Source organism: Haliotis rufescens, unplaced genomic scaffold (assembly GCF_023055435.1).
Source record: "Haliotis rufescens isolate VD_foot unplaced genomic scaffold, xgHalRufe1.0.p SCAF_20, whole genome shotgun sequence".
Taxonomy (NCBI): Eukaryota; Metazoa; Mollusca; class Gastropoda; order Lepetellida; family Haliotidae; genus Haliotis; species Haliotis rufescens.
In genome coordinates this window covers 6,148,242-6,169,180 of record NW_025963891.1, presented here as the reverse complement: position 1 = coordinate 6,169,180, position 20,939 = coordinate 6,148,242, and the positions used below count along the sequence as shown (strand labels likewise).

The 20,939-nt window shown below is 40.3% G+C and overlaps 2 protein-coding genes across 3 annotated transcripts; one reads left to right on the top strand and one right to left on the bottom strand.

The window, feature by feature from the left end:
- Positions 1–486: 486 nt before the first annotated feature.
- LOC124150430 (cytochrome c oxidase subunit 6B1-like) lies at positions 487–4,452 on the bottom strand. 2 transcript variants are annotated; one of them, XM_046522459.2, is made up of 4 exons: positions 4,305–4,452; positions 3,202–3,291; positions 2,339–2,453; positions 487–775 (listed from the first exon to the last, which is right to left on the bottom strand). In XM_046522459.2, exons 2-4 carry the CDS (start codon positions 3,285–3,287, stop codon positions 722–724), a joined length of 255 nt encoding a protein of 84 aa, XP_046378415.1. In that variant the 5' UTR covers positions 3,288–3,291; positions 4,305–4,452; the 3' UTR covers positions 487–721. The 2 variants fall into 2 exon arrangements, with proteins under 2 accessions (XP_046378415.1, XP_046378416.1); XM_046522460.2 differs by having other exon boundaries at positions 4,286–4,352.
- Positions 4,453–13,698: 9,246 nt separating this feature from the next.
- On the top strand, positions 13,699–20,696 carry LOC124150429. The gene is made up of 3 exons (XM_046522458.2): positions 13,699–13,902; positions 15,724–15,876; positions 18,227–20,696. The coding sequence occupies exons 1-3, from the start codon at positions 13,827–13,829 to the stop codon at positions 18,424–18,426; spliced, it is 429 nt and encodes a 142-aa protein (XP_046378414.2). The 5' UTR covers positions 13,699–13,826; the 3' UTR covers positions 18,427–20,696.
- Positions 20,697–20,939: the final 243 nt, after the last annotated feature.

Here is a 20,939-nt window from a genome sequence, read left to right as displayed (position 1 = left end):
CAGATAGGCCTAAAAGAGCTCCCTCAGTCTGTCAAGTAGTTTACAGAGGCAAACATGCAATTTGAGAGAACAGAAGAGCATGGTCTGAACAAGGCAAATAGATAGAAAATGTAAAAATAACAGACTGTGTGTGTGTGTGTTGACGCCAACAACTGACTAAACACATAACACTAAAATGACTGAAATAGCTTTTTCAATATGGCTGCCGTTCACAGTATGAGAGCATTTCTTTAGAGAGAATTTTGGACAACTACTGTTGGAGACTGTAAAACGTCTGTAAACTACCCAGTGAAATACTTACTATTCTTGTTCTTTCATGTCAGAACGAGGTCATCTCTCAAAGGTTTTCAATGCCAACTTTGTAAATAATAAAACCAGCATTGGGCAGCAAACATCCAGTTTGTCTATTTCTGTCATTACTTAATACTAGGTGCACAAGTATTATTTGTCCCTGTTTAACATATTCATACAAGACAGAACACTGAATACACTGGAAATTTTTTATTGACACCATCCATATACACAATTGATGTCACGTGATGGCCTGTATCAAGAATTCCAGTGGCCAGATAAGAACTAAAATATTTTGTTATTTAAATATCTCTCAACACACTATGACATTCATATCCACATATCCTGAACAACATTAGCTTCTTAAACAGCTGGAAACGCTTGTGTGTGTACACACAATGATGGGGTATTGACCTAGATGTTCCCTTGGTTAAATCTTGCCTGCGAACGAACCATTAGCTCTCTGGTCATCCCACTTGTCAGTCTGAAACAAAAATAGAAGTTAACTTTTAAGTATTCCAAAACCCCCATCACATTAATAAGGTCACAAATCATGCATCATTCTGTATCCAAAAATGTTTTACAAAGAAATTTGACCTTACTACTCAAACTACACAACTGCTTCCAATTTGAACATAACATGACCTTCAGACCAAATATGGCACTGCTACTCCAGAATCAGTCCTATTCCCGTGAAAGGAAGTGAATGAGAAGGAAGATGGTTTTACATTGCAGTTATCAATGGTCCAGATGCATCATGGCGGCGTGGGGACCCGTGAAGATCAAGGTTAGAATTGGTCTTCTGACTCTTCAGCAACCCATGCTTGTCGTAAGATGCGCCTAACAGGTGGTCAGACTCGCTGACTCAGTTGATGCATGTCAATTGTCATTGTATCCAAATTGCATAGACCAATGCTTATGATGTCAATTATTGGATTGTCTGGTCCATACTCAATTATTTACAGACTGCTGTCATATAGCTGAGTGCAGTGTTAAAAAAACAAAAACAAGGTGTTCTGGGCCAGACACACCAGTAGTTACTTATGCTCAGTAGTCGACTCTTTCCACAAGAAAGTACTTGGGACGTACCTGCCCAAAATCCCCACAAAAGAAGGTATCAGTCAATAGCTGATTTAATCAGGCATTATTCTGAAAGGCGGACATTTTGGATATTTTCTCAAAAACTGTTCACAAACATAAATGGAGCAGGTAACAAAGGTAAATTCAAGGTTATGTTCTGAACGTAACGTTTAAAAATGTTTCATTGACACAACATACTTGCTTGTGAATCAGTAGTAACAGTTTTCCTGGCTATAGATTATATACAAGAATAAAGATTTGCATCCCTGTGAATTTTGACTGCCATAATCATAATGATAAAACCAATGCTTTTTTTAGAACATCCAAATTGTCTTTCAAATCCTTACAAACCTTGTTCTTAAATCATTAGTTTCAGGTTGGAATATATCTCTGTATACAGGGATAAAAATAATTTCCTTTTCAGGTGAAACTTCTTTGCAGTGGAGCTTTATGGGGGAAGCCATCTGGTTTTTGACAAATTTGTAGTCACAAAAATTTGTGTATATGCGGAAGAGTCTCCCCTGTGCATATTTACAGATAACAATAATCAATTTCACAATTCTCAATCCATAGCATATTTTAAAAGATCTGGTGACTACTAATGAATGAGTAAATGAATACACACCTATCCATCACACCAATATTTTTTTGCACCCTTTGCAACAAATAGTGTTTGTTGTTTAAGCTGCACTCAGCAATATTCTAGCTTTCCAATGGCTTCCTGTAAATAATCAAGTCTGGGCCTTTCTAGTGATCCAATGATTGATATTATGATCAACGATCCATGTGGTCAAGGTACAATGATATGCAATCAACCTAGTCTGACCAGCTGATCCATTAAGTCACCTCTTTTAACAAGCATAGGTTTGTGGGATTCTAATCCCCATGGGGTCTTGCAGCAGAACTACATTGGAACACAACGTGTTGTGGCTTCCAAAAGGCGCTTGAAAGACATGATGAATCTTACCCATCTAGAAGGGCACATTGTCTGGTAGACCTTCTTGAAGTAGTCACATGGTGCATAGTCCTCACCCTTGATCTTGTGGCATCGGTGGAAATCTACATAGTTTTGCCAGCAATTCCTGCAATAAGACATCACATGTCAATCTCATTACAAGTTAATACAACAAAAGATATCAATCTCACACATGCCCCATAACATGACAACTCGATATGATCAACTCAACAAACATAATCCGGGCCAATTGGGACTCAAACCCATGATCATAGGTTTCTGGTGCACCCAAGGTACACAACTCTGAAGAGCAAGTTGCGGTGCCTTAGACGAGTAGGCTACCCGTGCCCGAGTCTCCATAAGAGATGAGGTGAAATATGGCTTAACGTCACATCCAAGATAATTGCACTTATAAAGCGCACATGCACATGTGTGTGTGTGGCTGCTTGCACTAGTCCAGACTAATGCCTATTTTATAGTGCTATCCTACTGAGATACCATGCTGCAGTTTAACATCAATACCACACTCAGTCACAGTATACTGACTCCTAGTCCTCCAGTCCTTGTTTTACTCTCTTAATGCCAAACGCCAGACGGTAAAAACAAGTACCATCTTTTAACGTCTTTTGGTATAACGCAGCTGGGAATCGAACCCTGAACCTTCCACTGTCTGGGTGGATACTCTACCACTAGACCACGGAGACAGTCAGTTTCCAAAAGAAGAACATGATGATGGTAAACTACATTCTGAACTGCTTTTGATTTGTCAGACATATTTTAACACACCCCTTCATATCACAAAGCACCTCTATGGGAGGTTTTAATTCAACTAGTCAGAGTTACAAACTCAGTACTGTGACCGTGCAAATACCCACCTAGTTTGGTTCTGGTTGGGGAACCTAGCATCAAAGGGAGCAGTCCAAAGATTATACTTCTCATCCGACATGATGGCATTCGACATTGACCTGAAACAAAAAAACATAGTGTAAAAACAACTAAAAGGTAATAAACATGAAAACTTAGCAAGTAAACGCTCATATTCTATATTAGTGCAGTCTGTTCAAGTTCCCCATTTTTCACAAGGTCGTCACTGACCACAATGGTTAAAGGGCAGGTAACTCCCCACCATTATCTCAGTTATTTTTAGCAATGGGTTATTCATAGTCATAAATCACTGCACAAGCCAATACTTTCAATCATAAAAAAAAATGAAAAATGAAAAACTATGTTCAGTAGAAGAATATTGGTAACCCCGACATTTTGGGGGTGGGGTGGGATGAATCAAGTGGAGATTGATAGGAATTTTTCTCAAATCTCCCCTTAGCAACAGAAAGATTATATGATGGCATTGCCTACCAACATGACAAAACTGACCGGAAATACATAATAGAAATTAAATATCATTTCCGCAAGGCAAACAGGTAAAAGTTTGACAGGGGAGGTGTCCTTTCTCTTTCCTTTCAATAACACCTGATTAGACATATTAGAGGGAATAAACAGTTTACACTCTCTCGCCAAATTGTGTACTCGCCTTACGTAACCACAGCCTCAAACCAGATGCATGAAAACAATAATGCCCCCTAAACTCAAATAACAACCTCGTACGTAATATCTACCCGTTTGACATTGATCATCACGGACAAACGCTTTACTAGCAGCTGTCAGTTAAATGACGCCTTCTAGCATGTATCGCGCCTCTACTCATCAACACAAGTCGACCTGGTGTAAGTTTTGCATTTAATGCATGAGTAAATAATCATTTCCTTAGAAACGTGCACTGCTCTCTGCAACACATGTCGGATTCATGACTTTGACTCCCGTCTTTCAGATAAGAGAATATGAAGAAGATGCCAAAATGACAAATTATAACATAAAAATTAAAACTACATCCACAAATAACTTCAGGTGAAAATATCCAATACACTTTTCGTTGCTATTTAGGTACACAAATAAGCAAACCTCTACTACTATCTCTGACCTTCAATGGACGTTCTACAAAATGGCGAGAAGAACGAACCGGAAGTTTCCGACGATAACTCTGTGTGAAACAGTTGTACTCCTTACAGCGCCTCAAATTAACCGACGTAATACAGAGTCTGCATTTCTAACACTGCAAAAGCGGGATAGGTGAAAGAACGACCACTCTTGACTACGGTGATGCTATGCCATTGTTTACTGACATCACTTTTATTTATGTTACGAAAGAGAAACTATCTTAAACAGCTCCATGGTGAGACTGATCTACTCAATGCATGCAAATGTACCATTTCTACTTCACACCACGACCTTTTCAGTGTTTCATTTCACTTTTTTCTCACTGGCTACTTCAAGAAACATGTCCAGGCACATATACCTCTTAGGCTCTATGTGTGTTAAAATATTCAGCATTTTTTGAGCAAGTAGAATGTGTTGAATTCCACAGTCATCAGTATTCCAGCTGTATGACTGCGGTCGGATAATCCAGTGATTGATATCACGAGCAACAACCATCGCCGTCGGTGTACGATGACATACGATCAACAATGTCACCGAGTATGACTATTTTTAGTCTGATTATTCAACGAATATAGACGTGGATATTACCGAATGTTTAGATTAATATAGATCTAAATATATAATGATACTATTAAAAGTATTCATTTTAATATAAAATAATACTGTTGTTATTATTACTTTTTAATGTTATTGTGATTGTTATAGTTCTGTGCAGAGGGTGAGTGTTTGCATGGAGTCTTTGGCCTGTATTGATGCCTCCATTACACAGTACAACATCCTGGTTTTGAAAATGTGGCTAAATCGTACTTTATTCCATTTTGTACATAACATCGAAAGTTTGAACAGATTAAAACACTTAAAAAATCCTAATTGCATTGCCTTCTTTTCCCGAATCCCTGATTTATTATTTCAGGTAATCAGCGATGTGCCTACAATATTTTGATGTCAGATGAATCGACTTGTTTGTGAAGAAAGCATACAAGTCTCTTGGAATGTGAAATAACATCAGTATTTGCTAAAAGGGCAATATCTAAGCATATCCATAGTGCGGCAAGCACGTTGCACGGGACAGGGGAACCTTGGATACAATTAAACAGTTTCCCACAGCAACAAAGATGACAAAACTGGGCTACAAATACGGGAGTTACCACTGGTGCGGAGAGTGTCGCACAGGGAGAGGAGCATCCCATGAGAAATATGTCTCCTGCACAGAGTACCACCCACTAGTGCGTAAACCAACCAGACACAGACTTGTTGGTACCGTATTTCCTCTGTTAGACACCCTGGTGTCTATTTATGTCGCGCAAGCTCTTCACATGGACGTCTATACTGTCTAATGCTGGAACAGTGGCAACTCACTACCTAACCGATTCCCAAATTCTAGAGTCATACAAATAGAGCATTACATGCCGTATGCTTATGTAAAAGGTATTAATTTCACAAAATGATGGACCCGGCCTCTGTCAGACATCTGGCGTCTAATAGAGATACGGCTTCTATGTTTTTGGACAGGGCGTCTGATCCGGCGTCTGCTTGTAGTAGGTGTGTATTGGAGACACGGCGTCTAATGGAGGAAATACGGTTATGGTAATTAGTAAATTACAGTTCGAAGAAACACCTTGCGAGATAGTTGGAGTTTTGTTGATGTTGAAATTAAAACTATTAAGTAGTTTTATAACCACACATATAGAAGTATAAATGTGACAATATCATCGCGCTTTGATTATCCTTTCACGGCTGTTTTATTGTCGGTGAGCAACAAAACCTCTCATGCAGGCCTGGCGTTGTTGAAGTGATGCAGGGTTGTGAGAGTCATAAAGCCAGGTAAGTCATGAAATAAGCTCTGTTCACCTGGAGTCAGTAATGTAACGAAAGAATCCGACATGTCCAGATGTAAAACTCGGTGGCAGGGCTCGTCCGGAGATCCCAGTTGTCTCTGGTCTTCATGCAAGATGGACGTCAAGTCACTGTTCACGGCGGTGGTTGTCGGGGCGCTGGTGTCTGCAGGGGTTCAAGGTACTGTATACAAATATGGCACTCTCTCTGTACAGGGGATACACGGTAGTGTGATGGGTACTAGGGGATCATTATTATGCTGCGAAGTACATTTAAGTGCAATAAGTGATATACGAGATCCGAAAACGAAGGACGAAAATATATTTTATACGTGCGCCAAAGTATTTATTGTTACATTGTCATCTCATTTCACGTAAAATATCCGTGTTTCAAGAAACCAGTGTATGGCTTCAGGAAACCAGTTTATCGAACTAAGTAACATATTTATTTCTTAGATATATTTTATATTTACTTAGATAGATTTAATATTTTTATTACTTAATATATTTATTACTTAGACACAGTTTTATTTTTTATTTTTATAAAGATGTATTACATTATTGTGTATGGCTTAATCTCTGACTAACCTGACAGGTCACGGGTTAACATATGTATTAGAGGCCGCATCTCGCTATACCGAGTTCGTAACCCGACCTACTGTGATCGGTTGATCAAGGGTTTAAATCCCGGATTCGCTCCAATTACGAACCTATGTCTGTCCTAAGTGGGTTTCACCAAACGGATAATTCGACGTTGGCCACTTTGAGCATGCCACACTCACTCACTCACTCACTAACCCATCGACTCACTCTCAAAACACCCGTTCTCGGAGCATCACATGTAGTCAATGGTAACCCTGTTTTTGTATCTTCAGGTTGTTATGTGGATTGTCCGATGCGCGCGCACTGCAAGGCGTACTTCGACTTCTGGTCTGGCTGCAGTATGTGCACGTGCTCTGGTAGACTGATACAAGAAGGTCAGTGGACCAAGTCCTGTCAAGTCTGTGATAAGCATGTTGAAGTTGTTCCCTTAGAAGTTGGAACAACCTGATTAAGTGAACTTTATGGATGACTTCTTGTTTGTAACGCCGCAGGTCTACTAGTAGTATTCTATATTTCTCAAACATTCACAAAAAGTTATGTTTGTTTGTTTGTTGTTTAAAGCCGTAGCAACTTTCCAGCTATATGACGGCAGTCTGTATAAATAATCCAGTCTTGACCAGACAATCCAGTGATTAACATCATGAGCATCGATCCATGCAATTGGGATACGATGACATGCTCCAACCAAGTCAGCAAGCCTGACCATCCGATCCCGTTAGTCGCCTCTTACAACAAGCATAGTCGCCTTTTACAGCAAGCATGGGTTGCTGAAGACCTATTCTAACCCAGATCTTCACGGGTCACAAAAAGTTTTATGTACAAAACTTAAAAGGTTATCAGTTTGTTGCCAAGGATTTGACCAGATACGTTTGAAAGTTACTTCATTCAGACATCAAAGTTACAACAAATAATGATTGATATCTCAAAATGGTGTCATTTTGGTTCCATGTGGGTTCATGGTATCCATTTATTACCTACATTCAACATTCTATGAAAACCCGCAACCCCTCTCCCCCAAAAGCTATACCCGCCCCTGCCCATGTCAGACTGGAACATTGTCTCTGTGTACGGTAACCATTATAAAGTGTTAGATTGTACTACGTCATCACATTTGACTTGGTTAATGAAAGAAGTTGTTTTTAACATGAATATGGACCAAATGTGCTCGGAAGGTCATTTCACCTTGGCCTCGTCCTTCTTTAAAGGGAACAAAGTGACAGCACTCCCAATCTCGTCAAAACCAGGCCTTTCACTCCGATACGACCTTCTCTGCGTGAAGAGATATGAGTGTAAAAGATCAATTTGATCAATGAGATTGCCAAACTGCAGAACATGTAACAGAAAAACAGACATCAATATCACTTGTGAATCAAAAAGAGCGATTTTCAATTTTCAGATATCAGACATCTCACGTACATGTGCCCTATATTTCAGTGTGTCCGAACCCGATGATCTGTCCCCGGAACTGCCCGCTCCTCAAGGATTCCAGTGGCTGCTACGCATGCTCGTGCATGGCCCAAGGTTTCCGCTTCCCCAATTGAGTTGTCTCCCCTCCTGACACCACGGCCTTGATCTCACAGCATTGATAAACCAGTAATAAAGCATAAAAACTGTTTCGTGTCGTTATGTCCTTACTACGCCAACATTGAAACTGGTCCCCGTTCACAGAGCGATCGTAGCACTGCGTACTCCTATACGTGTACTGTAACATAGACCTACGACAGTCGTAGTGCTAAGATCGCTTTGTGAAAATTGGCCCAGCGATTCATAAAATGTATCATGAATCATTTGAAGTGGCGCCAGTCAGGTGACAGCTGACCTATTGATACTCCAATTTATTCCCATTTGGACTGCAGTTCTATTGATGGTAAGATGGTCTCACTTCAGGTTTTGGGAAACGCTTGCTTACTGCAGTAGGACTACAGTAGGAACTTAAACGAGAAATTACACCTAGCCCACATAGGCGGTATATTAGGAAGTATGGAGTCTTCAAGATATCTCAATCAATCTGACAATGTACGAAGAGTTTGAATGTGGTGTGTATTTCACATGAGCATTCCGGAGTTACGATGCCCATACAACTTAAACACAAATGTGTGGGGTGTTTTTTTATTCATAATGTTATTTTGAAACTTGTGCCACTGAAATACCATATGTATTACCGTTGTTATATTGTAGTGGTAACATTAAAGAATCGCAGTACAGAAGAGGGACTTTACACCTGACGCACTCTACATTGTTTACCGTGTCGGTTAGACCCGTGAAGATTCCAGGGTAGAATAGGTCTTCAGCAGCCCATGCTTGCCGTAAAAGGTGACTATGCTTGTCGTACAAGGCGACTAACGGGATCGGGTGGTCAGGCTCGCTGACTTGGTTGATGCATGTCATCGATCCAAGTTGCGTGGATCGATGCTCATGATGTCAATCACTGGATTGTCTTGCCAGACTCTATCATTTACAGATCGCCGTCATATAGATGGAATATTGCTGAGTGCGGCGTTAAACAACAAACAAACCAAACCAAACCGTGTTGTTAGATACATGTTAGACTGTATAGAGGAGAGAATTTGTGTCTATTTTATTCCGCGCGATATGGTTTTCTATCTTTATAGTTGCCTATTTTTAGCACAATGTTTGGTGACACAAATCCCCAGAATGTAGTGAACGACGCAAGCACACACACGGAGTCATGAAACACTCCGGCACAATACAGTTTACGTGACACATCCGAGTACTGCACAGTGATATCAGACAGACGAACACAATGAAGTGACGTGACACAGTCGATCATAATGCAGTGACGTGACTCGGTCTAGCATAATGCACTGACGTCACTCGGTCTAGCACAATGCAGTGACGTGACTCGATCTAGCACAATGCAGTGACGTGACTCGATCTAGCACAATGCACTGACGTCACTCGGTCTAGCACAATGCAGTGACGTGACTCGATCTAGCACAATGCAGTGACGTCACTTGGTCTAGCACAATGCAGTGACGTGACTCGGTCTAGCACAATGCAGTGACATGACTAGGTCGAACATAATGCAGTGACGTCACTCGGTCTAGCACAATGCAGTGACATGACTCAGTCGAACATAATGCAGTGACGTCACTCGGTCTAGCACAATTGAGTGACGTCACTCGGTCTAGCACAATGCAGTGACGTATACACACACACATACACAGTGTATATAAATTTCATTCACGACAAAAAGGTGTGTACACACACACACACACACACACACACACACACACACACACACACACACACACACACATATATATATATATATATATATTTATATATATTTATATATATATATTTGTACTGAGCATAGTAATTATATTTCGAAGATAATTCCATTGAAGAATGACAGTTGTGTTACAGGTTAACTGATACTTTTGCTGAAATTCATTTAGAAATAATGTTGTTTGTTTGTTCGTTTGTTTTAAACATATTATATTGACATATATGGTCAACGGGATTTGGCAAAAGTTATCCAACTTAGGTGGCCCTTTCCCTACTCTATATGTACAGACATTGATTATACAGTCATATATATACACATATACATGCACACATACATATACAGAAATACATACATATACACATAATCATATATACACATAATCATACATACTCATACATACATACACATACTCATATACATATGCACATATTACATTTATAGTAACAAAGAGAAAGGTATTTACACAAGAACATAAACATAATGTTTGCAAGAATAACATAGACATACATAAGAATTGCCTATATAAACACAATTTACTTGTATATTCACATTAATCCAAAATAAATGCAAGACTACATATATAATTACACAATCATTCATACACTTATATACATGTACATATATGCACACATACACACACTACATACATACACATATACCCTTGTATACGCATGCATACATGTATATACATACACATACTCATATTTACACACATACACCAGTATATATACATACCCGTAAACATTATGCTTGCAGACAGAGGCAGAGATACCCATGAAATAATGTTATATCACTAATGTTTTGTTGTAACCAGACCAGCCCGAAACTTAAGCTGAAGAAAATGGTTTTAATTGATGTAGTCCATGTCCCTCTTCCCATCCCATCAAGTGATTTCAGCATAACGTAGGCTTGACGAGGTAATCTGTGAGTTTCAAAATGAAGAAGTCTGCACCAGTATTTTACTGCTCTTGTCACTGCAGAGCGAGTCTGCCACACTCCCCAAGTTCCATATTCTTATGTGTATTCTTAGAGAGACAAAGATACCGTTTAAAGAAGGATATTTGGAAATTTTCAATTAATTGTTGTACGATGTTCCCTAATCTTCAGCTCCGTAACATAAGATCGGAACGACAACACTATCAAATATGTGAAAGGCATCTTGAAATAACAGGTATCCATTTTTGTTTGGACAGTAGTTGATGAATCTGTTTCATTTGTTTGCTTCAGCTGTTAGACTACTGAAGGTCTTACTCCACAACAACTCTGGGTTGAAAACTGTTCCTAAATATTTTTTTAAAAAATCGCAACTTCATGTTTTTTCTCCTTTGAAGTACCATTTTTCGTAGCTTTTCAAAATTCATTTATTTTCTTTTATAGAAATAAAGCACTGTCCACAACAGACGATACATCGTCTGCGTATAATAATGCAAATAAATGTGGAATCTCACTACTGATAAATATGCCTTGACCACCATGCGTTTCCAACATTACTGTGAGTTCAATTAAAAAGATAATAAAAGGTTTTGGGCTCAAAACACATCCCTGACGGGTGCCGACATCACTGGTAAAATGATCAGAAAGACCATCCTTCATACAAACACATGATGATAGGTTAGAGTACATTGATGCTAGTAATCGAAGAAAGTTCCCATTTATTCCCACTCGATTAAAAGTTTTTTTTAAAGAATGTTGTGGTTTACCCTATCGAAAGTCTTCGAAAAGTCAATAAAGATGCAGTAAAATCTACCCTTGGTCTTTGTGACGTATTTCTGTACAGTTGCTGGAGGAGTTAATATTTGGTCTGTGGTGGAATATCCTGGTCTAAAACCTGCTTGTGTTTCACTTAAGATATTGTTACTGTCACATCGGGACTGGAGGCGTCTGTCGTTCCCCACTCCTCTGGAGAAAAAACTGCAGTGTGAAGGATTCTGTTGAACTAGGTGCAATATAATGTCTTGTTGATTTCATAAACTCACTTACAATACCGTTAGACCCTGGAGATTTATTACTTTTTAAACTTTGCAAACTAATCACGACTTCCACATCAGTGAAATGCATGTTAAGATTATCACAAATGTCTGTGTTAGACAAAGCTGGATCCTCATAATGTATATCTGTTATCAGAAGGGTTATAATCGCAGTCAGTGTGTTTCTCAATACTGAGAAGATTTTAAAAATGCTCAAGACACTGGTCAGGGATAACAACATTTGATATTCCTGAGGCACATCTACATGCTTAAAAGTTTTCTAAAATAACTTGGGGTTGTTTCTAGCAATAACCACCTCATTCCTTTGTTTCTCATAATAATCTTCTGTTTTGGTAGAGAATAAAGTCTTAAACAATCTACTTAGAACTCTGAAGTTGTCAATGCTCTCTCCATAGTCTCGGCGAGCTCTTAAAGCTGCATATTTTCTCTGTTTAATAGTCTCTCACTCTTCATCCCACCACACCATGGAGGTTGCTTAATTGTTGCCATAACGTAATAATTAGACTGAAGTACCCTTGTAGTGTGACATGCAAAAGATTGATACATTTCTGTCATTAACCTTATTGCGTTATTTATATCCACGTCACTCAGTGACATATGTCCTTCATACATTGTGAAATTTAGTTCTTGGAATTGTTTAGAAACTGTCGTTGATTATCATCATTCCACTCATATTTACTCCACTGTGTACTGCTATGGTTTAGACCGCCTCCGTGGTCTTGTGGTAGAGCGTCTGCCCGGAGAGCGGAAGGGGTTCGATCCCTGGCCGCGTCATACCAAAAGACGTTAAAAGATTGTACTTGTTGTTACCTTGTCTGGCGCTCGGCATTAAGGGTCTAAAACAAGGACTGGTCGGCTCGGAGTCAGTATACTGTGTCTGAGTGGGGTATTCATGTTAAACTGCGGCATGGTATCTCAGTGAGCTAGCACTATAAATCGGCATCAGTCCGGACTAGTACAAGCAGCTACACACACACATACACGTGCATGCACGTCGCTATATAAGTGCAATAATCTTGGACGCGACGTTAAAACCCAATTTCACCTCACCTCACCTGTTATGGTTTACGTGATTCGCTGTAGAAATATCATTGTGATCTGTTGTATCTAAGGTTATGTTTTTGCTTATTTGACTAGAATGAGGATGTAACTAAATGTTCGCCGATTTAAATAATAATTAATCGAATGCAGTATACTGGCGACTAAAAATCTCTTGTAAAAAAACAGTTAAACCTATTGTGGTCAAGATCACATAACTACACACACTTACTGTGAAAAAACAAGCACTCATGGCCCCGTTTCACAAAGCGATCTTAGTGCTACGACAATCGTAACTTCCATACTTCATAAATGTATAGACTAAATGTATAGCTAGTTATAGCGTTAAGCTTATGCTTTGTGCAATTGGGCCCTGTGTGAGAAATGAGAATTTGCATTTTCTTTTTTCAATAGAACGACTGCCCCAAACAACTTCAACAAAATAGAAACATAATAACCTACACAAATCTATTTATTTCCATAGACCCAAAGGAACTGGTTAGATATTTAAAAATCAGTTAAAACGTGAAATAAAGAATGTAGCCTTGGTTGTAAATATCTACTCAATACAACATGTACTATTGCGTTAAAAAAGCGTTTGGGACAAGAATGACTGAGTTACCTCCCTTCAGCTTCTCAGGTGTGTCACTGTTCAGGTATGTCACCAGGTGTCGCCAGGTATTCTGAACAGCGGCCATTTCCACTTCCAGGTGTTTATATTTCGTGAAATAAGGTCATAGGTATTGTTTAAAATTTATAGATAACCGACACAAAACTGGCACGTGAAAATGGGGAAGGCGTCTATATCCCTCTATGGAACCGCCCTGGTTACGATCGTTGTAATGTCCTCCTTGATCAGCACAGGTAAGTTCACAGACAGGTAGAACACGGAAGGGAGCGTACTTCAAATTTATGGTTAAGTTCGTTCACACAAACTCATCATGCGCTAGACTTAAATGCTGTTATATAATATGTTCATGATGTTGTCTAGGCCCGCTTTTCCCTGTTTAAGAACTAATCTGGACAAAGACAGCAGAGGGTGTCGCTGGTATGATCGTTAAGTACTAAAATAGGTTCCGACTCCTAGTGAGTTGTACCGAACCCTAATCTCTAGAGAAGATCGTAAAAGGGGTGACGATTAGTTGAAAGCGGGGGCATAAAGTTGGCATGTTAAAGAAGATTAGAGTGACTCAACTATTCGTCGTATATCATTCAGACTTTTTAGTCAAAATATGTCAATAGAAAAATGTACAGAAAGACAATCGCGATATATAATCCTAATTGCAGTGAGTAAAATTAAGGTGGCAGCCACCCTTAGCGGAAAGGCTGTCTCGAGAGAGAGTGTGGGATTAAACCACAACCACTTTTAGCAATATCACGATGGGGGACACCAGAAATGAGCTTCACACATTGTATCCATGTGGGAATTGAACATGGATCTTCTGTGTGATAACCGAATGTCTCTAGATAGGAAATGGCTTGGGGTTTTTTGTATGATGAGTATCTTGTTAAATTTCAACCTTTTCTACGATTAGACCCAAACAGTATTACCAAACTGCATTGCCTACCTTTATCTGAGTGGGTCTCAGTTTAATGGGAACATTGTGGGGAACTTGAGCAGGGATTCATCCAGTATTCCAACCTAAGTATCCTTGTCAGGTAAATTGGGGAAGAGTTGCTATTTCGTTCAGAATTTGGAGACCCATGAAGATCCAGGTTAGAGTTGGTCTTCAGCAACCCATGCTTGTCGTAACAGGCGATTATGCTTGTCGTAACAGGCGAGTAAGGGGATCAGATGGTCAGGCTCACTGACTTGGATGATACATGTCATGTGATGCATTAAAGTTCTACCCGTGAAGATCTGGGTTAGAATAGGTCTCCAGCAACCAATGCTTGACGTGAAAGGTGACTGTGCTTGTCGTAAGAGGCAACTAACAAGATTAGATGGTTTAGGCTCGCTGACTTGGTGTGATGCATGTCATCGTATCCCAATTGCGTGGATCGATGCTCATGATGTGAATCACTGGATTGTCTGGTCCAGAGTTGATTATTTAGAAACCGACCTCATATAGCTAGAATATTGCTGAGTGCAGCATTAAACAACAAACAAACATTACAGTTCATTGCATGCATTGCCATTATGAAAAAGTAAGCACGAAAGTCTCTTCCACTTGGCCCAAGTCACCTCTACAACGCAATCACATCAGTCGTAACTATATTAACATAAACTTAAACATTTTTTATAAGTTAACAGTTTTTACTGACATGGTGCTGTGGACATGGGGCTTAAAATGGGCACAGACCTATATAGTTATATAGGTCTATGATATGGGCCTCTGAGCAGGACAACATATGGATGATAAGTCCCTGTTGAGACACTATAAGTTGGATACACTGTTTGCCACTTGAGTCTCTAGTCACATGTGTGAACGTGGAAGTGTTGCCATTCCTAAGGGCTAGTATGCTTTTATGACAGCATGGTCAACATGTTCAGATTAAGATCTGCTGAAAAATTATGCTGTGGGACAAAATTGAGCTAGACAACCCCATATTTATGGTTTGATATAGATTGAACTCATAACACAAAATTAGTTGAACAATTATGTTATGAACAACGATAAACGTCTGTGATCATGTTTATAAGCAGTGATAAAACATGTGACGTCAGAGTTGCTTCCTCTGCAGGGTCAGCCTTGAGCTGCTACATCTGCAACTCCACCCTCGATCACAACTGCCAGGAAAAGTTCAACCACGACAGCCCGGTGGCTCTAGCCAAGAAGCGGGACTGTAACATGTGGGGTGCCAAGTTCTGTATCAAGGTGACGGGGCTCTGGGGAGGTGAGTACAAGCAGGACAGTGGTGATATATGTGATATAGACCAGGGAGGTGGGTACCAGCAGAACAGTGTGTGGTGGTATACATGATAAAGACCAGGGAGGTGGGTACCAGCAGAACAGTGTGTGGTGATATACATGATAAAGACCAGGGAGGTGGGTACCAGCAGGACAGTGTGTGGTGATATACATGATAAAGACCAGGGAGGTGGGTACCAGCAGGACAGTGTGTGGTGGTATACATGATATAGACCAGGGAGGTGGGTACCAGCAGGACAGTGTGTGGTGGTATACATGATAAAGACCAGGGAGGTGGGTACCAGCAGGACAGTGTGTGGTGATATACATGATAAAGACCAGGGAGGTGGGTACCAGCAGGACAGTGTGTGGTGGTATACATGATAAAGACCAGGGAGGTGGGTACCAGCAGGACAGTGTGTGGTGGTATACATGATATAGACCAGGGAGGTGGGTACCAGCAGAACAGTGTGTGGTGATATACATGATATAGACCAGGGAGGTGGGTACCAGCAGGACAGTGTGTGGTGATATACATGATAAAGACCAGGGAGGTGGGTACCAGCAGGACAGTGTGTGGTGATATACATGATATTGACAGGGTTCTGGGGAAGTTGGTACCAGCAGGACAGTGTGTGGTGATATACATGATATTGACAGGGATCTGGGGGTGGTGCCAGCAGGACAGTGTGTGGTTATATACATGATATTGACAGGGATCTGGGGAAGTTGGTACCAGCAGGACAGTGTGTGGTTATATACATGATATTGACAGGGATCTGGGGGTGGTGCCAGCAGGACAGTGTGTGGTGATATACATGATATTGACAGGGATCTGGGGAAGTTGGTACCAGCAGGACAGTGTGTGGTGATATACATGATATTGACAGGGATCTCGGGGTGGTACCAGCAGGATAGGTGTGTGTTGATATACATGATACTGACAGGGATCTGGGGGTGGTACCAGCAGGACAGTGTTTGGTGATATACATGATATTGACAGGGATCTCGGGGTGGTACCAGCAGAACAGTGTGTGGTGATATACATGATATTGACAGGGTTCTGGGGAAGTGTATGGTGATATACATGATATTGACAGGGATCTGGGGAAGTTGGTACCAGCAGAACAGTGCGTGTTGATATACATGATATTGACAGGGTTCTGGGGAAGTTGGTACCAGCAGAACAGTGTGTGGTGATATACATGATATAGACCAGGGAGGTGGGTACCAGCAGGACAGTGTTTGGTGATATACATGATATAGACCAAGGAGGTGGGTACCAGCAGGACAGTTTGTGGTGATATACATGATATTAACAGGGTTCTGGGGAAGTGTGTGGTGATATACATGATATTGACAGGGTTCTGGGGAAGTTGGTACCAGCAGAACAGTGCGTTGATATACATGATATTGACAGGGTTCTGGGGAAGTTGGTACCAGCAGAACAGTGTGTGGTGATATACATGATATTGACAGGGTTCTGGGGAAGTTGGTACCAGCAGGACAGTGTTTGGTGATATACATGATATTGACAGGGATCTGGGGAAGTTGGTTCCAGCAGAACAGTGCGTGTTGATATACATGATATTGACAGGGTTCTGGGGAAGTTGGTACCAGCAGAACAGTGTGTGGTGATATACATGATATAGACCAGGGAGGTGGGCACCAGCAGGACAGTGTTTGGTGATATACATGATATTGACAGGGTTCTGGGGAAGTTGGTACCAGCAGTACAGTTTGTGGTGATATACATGATATAGACCAGGCTCTGGGGAGGTACCATCAGAACAGTGCGTGTTGATATACATGATATTGACAGGATTCTGGGGAAGTTGGTACCAGCAGGACAGTGTGTTGTGATATACATGATATTGACAGGATGCTGGGAAGTTGGTACCTGCAGGATAGGTGTGTGGTGATATACATGATATTGACAGGGATCTGGGGGGTGGTACCAGCAGGGTTCTGGGGAAGTGTGTGGTGATATACATGATATTGACAAGGTTCTGGGGAAGTTGGTACCAGCAGGACAGTGTGTGGTGATATACATGATATTGGCAGGGTTCTGGGGAAGTGTATGGTGATATAGATGATATTGACAGGGTTCTGGGGAAGTTGGTACCAGCAGGACAGGGTCTCTTTATGTTCAGAAGTTATGCCACTGTTGCATACAGATAAGTGTGAGGGAGAGTAACATGTAATTGAAGACAAAGATATTGTTGTTAATCTTCAGATGACACACAAACAGAGCACCATGTGATGTCTAAGATGGCAATATGTCTCTGCCGTTGTGACTTTAGTATTTGTGTAATAATTGACCCTGTATTCCACAGGTATTGTTGGCACTCATCGGTTCTGCAGTTCCAGAGACTTGGGCTACCAATGTCAGGACATTTGGTACCCTGACCACGACCGCATGTACCGCGCCTGTGTCAACACCTGCTCTGCCGACAACTGTAACGCTGCCAGTCAGATGACGGTGACATCACTCGGGGTCGTCCTAGTAGGCTGGTTGCTGCATCGACTATTGTGATTCATGAATAACTTTGATCTTGAACTACTTTTTATAATCCTGAAGTAATAAGACTGATGATATTATTTCTGAAATAGCCAATCAGGCTTCAAAACAAGTTTATGAACTTTTTGCTGAATTAGCATTTTGATCAGTGTTTTGTTCATTTAATACTTATGATCATTTAAATATATGCAAGAACATGGAAATCACAATGACAGTTCATCACATCTTTATCTCAAATAGGTGAACAAGGGAGATAATCAGACATCTTACCTTCATTTTCTGACAAGGGAGATAAGTTTGAAATCCTCATCTCAAATCATGACCATCATCTTTTACATCCCTGTGTGAGAAGTTGTACATAGCTTCCTGACTCACTGTATATACCCATTACCTGTACATAGGTGTGATTGGCCTTGGGCCCAGCTGGGAGGGTGCTGACTGATCAGTAGATGCTGTGACTTAGTGACAGTGTATATTGTGAATATTTCTCAGCTATCTGTGATCACATGATAAGAGTGACCACACATATTTGTCCGGAAAATTGTTTGTTTACTTGTGAATTATTGCTGCAGTTTCAGTCAACTTACATAGTTCGAGGTTGATGTAAATTGAAAGGGAACTAGAAAATGATTTTGTGTTTATGCAGTGAGATGAACCTCGAGGGAGCCAGCACCTGAAAACTCTGGAGCTCTCCTGGAGCCATTGTCACAGAAACTATAGGAAAATAACATTTTCATAAATGCCATTTTTCAATGGATCCCTCCTCGGCAGCTATCTCTTATATCATATCATTTTATTCCATCATGAAGCAACAATTCGCTCTTGTAATTACCATCACTCATCCATAATGAACAAAAATATCCCAAAACTTCAAAGCAAGTCTAAATAATTCGGCATGTCTAGATTCCTACAGTTTCTGTAAATGAAAGAGAAACACATTTCTATGACATGGTAAATGTCAACTTCACCAGACTAATGTCAACATGTTTTTATCGCAGATGTTTAAGTAATATTAGTGAAGCAGCACATGCAGGCTTGTCGTATGCTCTCCTCCCATCCTTAGAAACAGGTGACGTTTCCGTAATCTCACATTAATCAGATTCCCATTCTTAGTTGATTGCCCCAGATATTGGTAAAAAAATATTAAAAAGTCCAATTCCAGGTTTCAACCATCATGTACCTACAAAGACAGAGTGTATGAAATGGCTTTGTTGTAATCACATGTATTAGTGTTACTGTCTAATTTAGAAATATTTAGTTAAATCTACAAACTGACCTATATTGGTTTGTAATAAGTAAAACAATCAATGCCAGCAAGTGTCCCGGTGGTGTGTACTGAAGATGGGATCTATTTGCCCTGCTTCATCTCAGCAGTAGAACTAGAAAAGTGTACTACCGTGTGGTTTGTTAGTGGATGGTGGGGCAAACACTTGTAAAGAGGAGGTGGGGTTTTTAACTTCGGTAAGGTAAATGATCTGATTCAATAAACATGCTTTGTAAGAATCATTGCCAGGCTTATGCTAAACAGATATTGTTCTATGTAGACCTCACTTGTTCATAACATAGCAGGTGTACGTCCTTGTATCTATTGTCCCCATGGTGATCACCCATGCGTTAAGGGAACAGAACCTGCTACAGAGAAGCTGGCCAGTAAGCTAAAGAATTCTTGAGAATTTTATTTTAATACTGGTGCAGGGGTCAATAAATTGTTTTGTTAAGATGAAACAAGTGTTCTACCTTCAAGTTTTTTGTGTTTTGGGTTTAAAAGAGAAATGACATTTGGCAGGTTTTGCACGGACGAGGCAGAGTCACATGTTCTTTCCGGGTGTCTGCCCCTCTGTTACCTTGGTAACGGGGTGGTGCTGACCCCCTATTCCAGCATCCCCTTCACCATCACTGCCTCCCAGTCAGCTGTATGTCAGTGTGACTTTGACTTTGTTGATGAAAAATTACTTTTTTCACTGGTGGTTATATAAAAAATACTTTCAGTCAAGCAGAGAAAAAATTAAATCCTGTTTGTTTTTAAAATCACTGACAAATGACAGGCTAATGTGTAAAAAAGTGTTTTAATGGGTTGTGTCTGGTCTTGTTAGTATTTCACACAGGTACTTCAAGCTGTCTTGTTGCCATGGTTGCTCCTGGGGTTCAATATCATGTAGATATCTTTCAGCTCTAGATTCCGCAAGTGATTAGCAATATTATGTAAATATGTTACATACAAGTCTAATTTTTTACTACTTGATGTATAGCAATATTTTTTATGAATAAATTTGTATCAATATTTATTATTTTCTTTTGTATAATTCACTGAGAGCATGAAGACTGTTGTCGCATTATTCAGAGCAAATGGTGATCCATCCCATTGTAGTGTGAGATGAAAGACATCTGAAACTCTTAAGCAGCTTATGGCAACAGCATCATTAGCATCATGACGGAGACAGCGAAAAAGGACACTGTGCCGACGTCAATGGAAACGGCTTCTTTGACAGGAGGAGCATACAAGAATATAAGGTTCACTAAATACTGTC